This window comes from Trachinotus anak, unplaced genomic scaffold (genome assembly GCF_046630095.1).
Source record: "Trachinotus anak isolate AG129_WGS33_773 ecotype Australia unplaced genomic scaffold, CSIRO_AGI_Tana_v1 ptg000032l, whole genome shotgun sequence".
Classification (NCBI taxonomy): Eukaryota; Metazoa; Chordata; class Actinopteri; order Carangiformes; family Carangidae; genus Trachinotus; species Trachinotus anak.
In genome coordinates, this window is record NW_027273883.1 from 10,931,501 (window position 1) to 10,937,500 (window position 6,000).

At 41.1% G+C, this 6,000-nt stretch overlaps 1 protein-coding gene across 1 annotated transcript; it reads right to left on the reverse strand.

Annotated features, from left to right (window-relative positions):
- Window positions 1–636: 636 nt before the first annotated feature.
- Window positions 637–5,475, reverse strand: mlf2 (myeloid leukemia factor 2). Its single transcript, XM_071469720.1, has 8 exons — window positions 5,141–5,475; window positions 3,974–4,082; window positions 3,826–3,861; window positions 3,216–3,269; window positions 2,979–3,107; window positions 2,525–2,684; window positions 2,086–2,301; window positions 637–1,282 (listed from the first exon to the last, which is right to left on the reverse strand). The coding sequence occupies exons 1-7, from the start codon at window positions 5,182–5,184 to the stop codon at window positions 2,090–2,092; spliced, it is 744 nt and encodes a 247-aa protein (XP_071325821.1). The 5' UTR covers window positions 5,185–5,475; the 3' UTR covers window positions 637–1,282; window positions 2,086–2,089.
- Between the last annotated feature and the right edge of the window lie 525 nt (window positions 5,476–6,000).

Consider the following 6,000-nt stretch of genomic DNA (forward strand, 5'->3'; position numbering starts at 1 on the left):
TTGTTTGATTCTGCTTGCTGTGTGAACATCTGCTTATCTGCTCGTCTAACTACGGCAGCACGCTTGACATGTGAGCAAATATTGTCTCAGCAAACTGCTAACATGAAGAGGTAATTTGTGGTTGCTCTCAAACCCAGGCAGAGCTGTTATGCTACTGAAAAGTAAGGGTTTGTTGTTAAAATGGAAACAAACATCCGTACACTTTAGATGTGGATGACAGGCAGAAGATATCAAAACAAAGAAGCGATGAGGAGGATAGGTCTCAGCAAAGACAAAACGAGCTGCCTCGTCTGGGAACTTTAGAAATCTAATGATGGGGATTAAAGCAGACAAGGAGACAGGTAGACAGGTGCGAGGAGCAGTACATGCTGGAGGGGAGAGGGAGGGGGGCTGTGCATTTAAAAATAGTCATGGATGTAATTAAAGATACAGCATGCACAGAAGGAGGCAGGCAGGCAGGGAGCCTGCGATGGGAGCTATTTGTCAAAAGAGAATGGTTTTTCATTGGCTCCACTTGTGTGCTCCATCTGGATGTCACATGACCTGCCGACGTGGTGGCACAGGGAAGAGGGAACGTACAGATACATGCACATACAGCATCATAGTCACAGATTTACACACTCAAAGAGAACTGAGAACTGTCAATACATTTTATGAGGGAGCAAGGCTTGAAAAAGAAGCACAGATTTACAGATTTAGCTGCATATATTGATGGCTTTGAAGGTGTATGTTGTGAGATTCATTAAAAAAAGAAAACACTCCATAATATAAGACATCATCAACTCAAACACAACCACAACAGAGACAAATTTAGCAATTATCTAACAATGTTTAATGAACTTTTTATTTAGTTAGATTAATTAGTTAACAGTATACAATTCAATTCACCGACACACTAGTGTCCTCACAAACATAAAATGGACTGTACAGCAGATGTACTGTATACTGTAGCACTTTAGTGCAGTGGGCAAAAACACGTCAAGTTTTGAGAATGAGTATATATAAAGTGAGTGTAGTTATACCCATGTTTACACAAGGGTTCCACTTTGTGTGTGTGTGTCTCTTTATGTAACAGTAGGGAAGCTGAACTATCAAGAGTGTGGGGGTTTTGTTGAGTGTATGTGTGTGTAATCCGTTGTTTATGTATAGACAGTCCAGTCATATCAAACATTTACGACGGGCAGTTGTGACGATCATCAACTTCCGTCTTCAGCGTGGTTCACAGCATCGGGGAAATGTTCCCTCAACTCCTTCCATCTGGTTGCCTTGTCAAGGGTGACACCTGCAGGGACAGCCGACCAAATATTACAACAAACTACAAAGGACAGAAAGGCAGATGGAGCCAACAGAGCATTCAACCAACAACTGAGGATTCTGTTTTAGCCCAACTTGAACCATGAGGCGTGTTTCCTCCAAGCGGTACAGTTCAGTTCAGTTCAGTACAGTACAGTATGGTACGCAGTTATTTGCATTTCCATTTGTCAATGGTACCAAAACAACCGACCCGTCTGGTACCATTTTTTGCACTGTTCCGTTGGGGTACCAAGCATTATGGTACGGTAGCTAAAGGGTGGAGCTAAACCAGGCTAGACCCACTGCAGTCAGTTGATTGGGTGACAGATAATCGTCACTCCCGTGGAACAACGCACAGGCCGAGCCATTATTAATTACCCTGAAGACGGAGGAATGATGCCAGTGAACAGTAGCCTCCTATGGACGACCCAGGAGGTGCACTGTTGTTTGTGTGTTACGCTACTTGTCTGGCTGACACGGCTATCGCCATCCGGTATACATCCTGCCTACCAAATAAGGGTATTGTTTGCAGTTGGAACGCCAGCCAGGTCAGGGCGAACTGTACTGAATCGGTACACTCGGTGGAAACACGCCAATGGTTGTCAATCCAAAATGGTGGTCCTACATGGCACTGTGTGACAGGGTAAAAACTGACAAATAAAATAAAACCTGAACAGCATTGATATTTGGTATTTCTGTACTGCAGTTTCTTATTACTAATATGCCTTCATGATGTATATACCAATACAATACATATGATAGGGTCGACTTAGCCCATAATATCTCTCTTACCTTCTCACCAGTCGTAACGGGGGCGGGTTTGGGGTTGACGGTGTCTGGGGGACTCATGCCGATGGCCTGGTGGGGGTGTTGAGCTAGGAGGGGCAGTAAGAGCCAGCTGCTGGCCTCCTGCCCGTCGATCTCGGCCGTAGTCCAGCCCCCGGGCGTTCGGGGGAGCGTATCTTCCTGCCTCCCTCCTCCACTCCTCATCAAATGCTGCAGCCTCACCTAGCAGGAGTGGAGTTGGTAAGCAACACATGAAACATATCTCATGTAATATATCTCATGTACATTGCTTTTGTTTCTTGTTGAGCTGGAGGATTTCTCGTACTCCCTTTGAGTTGGCCTCCAAAACTATGAAACTGAATTTTATTTTTTTTCCTTTTATTTGAACTTTAGCTGAGAATAGCTGAAACAAGCTATTTTCCTTCTTTTCCGCCCCATGACTCACTCTCTTCAAGATTAATGAAGTCTTGTCGTTCTTCACGATCTCCCGTGCGTCGATTTCGTGAACGCTCCATTATGTGTGCACGAGGCCCGATATGATGGCCGATGGCGAGACGCTCAAGACCGCTCTCGCTGTCCCTCATTGACTGCCGCGTCTCACGGATCTGGGGTGAAAAGTGACAGGCAACTCAGTTTACTAAAACAAGCCAGATGCTCTAAACTCTGCATGAACTCAGTCTGAAATGTTTGTATGGCAACTATGATATTTATACTGTACATGATGTGTTTATTGTCACTACAAGTACTGATCATTTAATGTGTTAATGAGGTCAGAAAGCCAAAGTCAGGCCTGGACTAATAAAGCATGAAGACCCCATGCCAGTGGGGAAAGTAATCAGGTCCAACTACCCCGTACTGTCGGCATTTTAACAACTATGAGCTATTTAAGTTATTCTCACCCCTCCAGGGCCTGTTCTCAATTCACTGGTCTGCTGATAAACCTTAGGAGCCCCTATGTCTGACGAGGAGTAGGAAATCACTGTTGAAGAGGAAAACGTCTGGCAGTTTGGTGAACCTGACATTCTTTCCTAGAGCGGAAAAAAAAAAAACACAAGACGGAATAGATTGGAGTACTGTTCAGACAGAGGTTTCAGTCATGTTTGTTTATGTGACATTTGTTGACAGAACTCACTCACCACGTTTTCCATCATTTCACCCATCATGCCAAACATATCCATGAATCCACCACCCTGGAAAAAAATTAATTAGAAGAGATATTTTAAATTCTCATTTGATAAAACATTGAGTACAAACTGTGAGATACACCTTTAAAAACTGGCAAAATGATAATTGTCTCTCCTAAAGTAAAACACAATTTCCATGTAATTAATGTAATCTCAATCCTAAATGACAAAGTAAAAACGATGAGCCTTCTGTAAATGAGGTGAGAGAAGACAAACATGGATTGTATACTTCACCTCATCTCAATGTCCACATAGTTTTGATTGTAAATTCAGGGAAAATCACTTCATGTGAAACCTTATCTATATCCTCTAAGTGGCCTTTATTAAATGCTTGCCCTATTAATCATAACCCAGAATATCTCTGAAGACTCTCAGTCATTCAAGTCTTCGAGAACCTCAAGCAGCTCCAGTTGTCTTTGTATAGCACTGAGAAACCCTAGACCCTATACTGCTTTTCACATGATACTAGGCTTATCAGCTCTGAAAACTTTTTACAAAAGAGACATGACTGCACTTACCGCAGTTAGAGGAAGGAAAAAAAATAAAATAAATAACTACTCACCATTCCCATCATGCCAAAGGGGGCCAGTGGACCAGCCTAGAAGACAGCAAGCAATAATTTTTAAATCAAAAATGTATAAAAGATAAGATAATTAAACAAATGCGAACAACGCAAGAGACTACAAGCCTTCAATACAGTGGCATGTTACCTGTCTACGTGGTGCACGATGCGGCTGAATCTGGGGAGCGAGAGCAAAGGGGTCCATACCAAATGGTGCAAACAGACTCATCTGCTGCCTGTGAGCTGCAAATGGATCCCTAGAAGCAATCAGAAATATCTATGACCTTCTGTGATTTTCTCCCCTGTGAATTGACTGAGAGTGTAGCTGTGTGAACCACACTCACATAGGTCATGGAAAGGAAAGCTTGTCAAATTTATTAAGATTCAATTTATGTTGTTTTGTTTTCAGAGGCATGGAAGGAATTTCAATGATTAATCAACAATTTAGAAAATTGATAACAAAGTACATAAAAAAACATCATGACAACATGACCAGAGAGAAGACACTGAGACAGCCTAAATCCAAAGAGCAAGTTCTCCAAGATGCTTGGAAAAACTTACCTGGCAACTACTTTAAGTGTGTACAAGTTCACCAGAGGTGCACTTGAACTGGTGTTCTAGTTCTAGTAATGTGGTCACACTAAATATTGATTTGATTACATTTTTTTACTGTTTACTTTACTGAATATGAAGTTAACCAAGAAATTAAAACAACTGATTGCATCATTTTCGGAAGCTTACTCACTTTAATCTTAGTGCCTAAAACCTTAGCACAGTACTGGCCTAAGTCTGTAAGTCATCTGATCAGTCCCATTATACATGCATAATGAAACATTTGCATAGTACCTCACTGTGTTAAGTATTTAGTAAGGTGTAAAGTGATCTACAGCTATTTTCACGACCACATGTTTGCCATTTAGGGGGAATGCTCCTATGTAAACATGTTCTAGCTAGGCTAGAAAAGACTAGAAAACTGCCATTAATTAAATCTGAAAAGCTTAGACGTGGCTGCAGAGAACATGATAGAAGCTGCAGCGGCATTTGGGAAACAACGGGAAGTTATACGTGTTGTAATCGTTTGGTTTTTAATTACGCGATTGGCAAAATGCTGCTGAGCTCTGACAGCTTTTTTTTTTGTTATTGTCTATCCAATATGGTGGACCACTGTAGGCCCAGAGAGCTGGCTTGAGCAACGAAAGGTACCTGCTTCAAGCCACCGGAAAATATATAAAATTTAGCGTCCCAAGATGTACGTTTAGTAAAACACGCAGAAAGAACACCGTTTAAATAAAATGTGATAAATGTCAGTACTTACATCATATAGGGGTCGTCATCAACGTCATTCAAGAACCGAAACATGCTAGGTGATTTAACTCAGCTGGCTGATGGTAGCCAGCTAGCTAGGTAAACAGTCGTGTTTTTCAAGGATGAAACAGAATAACGGACTCAAAACTCTGGCCAGGCTGAAATGGAGGACCTTCAGCTAACTCCGTCACGGATATATTAAATCCCCGCTACTGTTCACCAGAGCGACAAATAGCTCAGAGTCTCAGTAGATAGTAAATTCCAGAAACCTGGACCCAACATGAAAACGGAAGTCAGCCCTCTGACAAAGAGAAGCAACACTGCTATTAAGTTAGCATCAGAGCTAACAACTGTGACTTCCGGTCACTTTATTTTTCAGAATAATATTTTATTTCCTGAGAGGTTTTCATAACAATATTCTTTCATAATGAAATATAAATATAACAACAATCACTATTATATTACATTACATTACATTACATTACATTATATTATATTATATTATATTATATTATATTATATTATATTATATTATATTATATTACAACACCCTCTGATGCATCATTAGTACAATGCTATACTGTAGGAAGTAGCACTACATATTGCTACTGGAATAGTGAGAACAGGAACAAAATAAGACAGACTGGTTAGTTATCCTTCAGCAAAACATTGGAAGAAAAGAACTAGACTGCTGGACATATGCACAGTGGAGGTGCAGTGAAAGGGCTAACCAGAAAGCTAATGACAAAAGACAGCTGGACTCTCTCCTTATAAGATACTTACTGGGTGTCCCATGCAGATGACTAACACCCCTTTCGCCCAAAATAGGTTAACTTTGACAGAGATGGATGATGACCTGTTAAGATATTG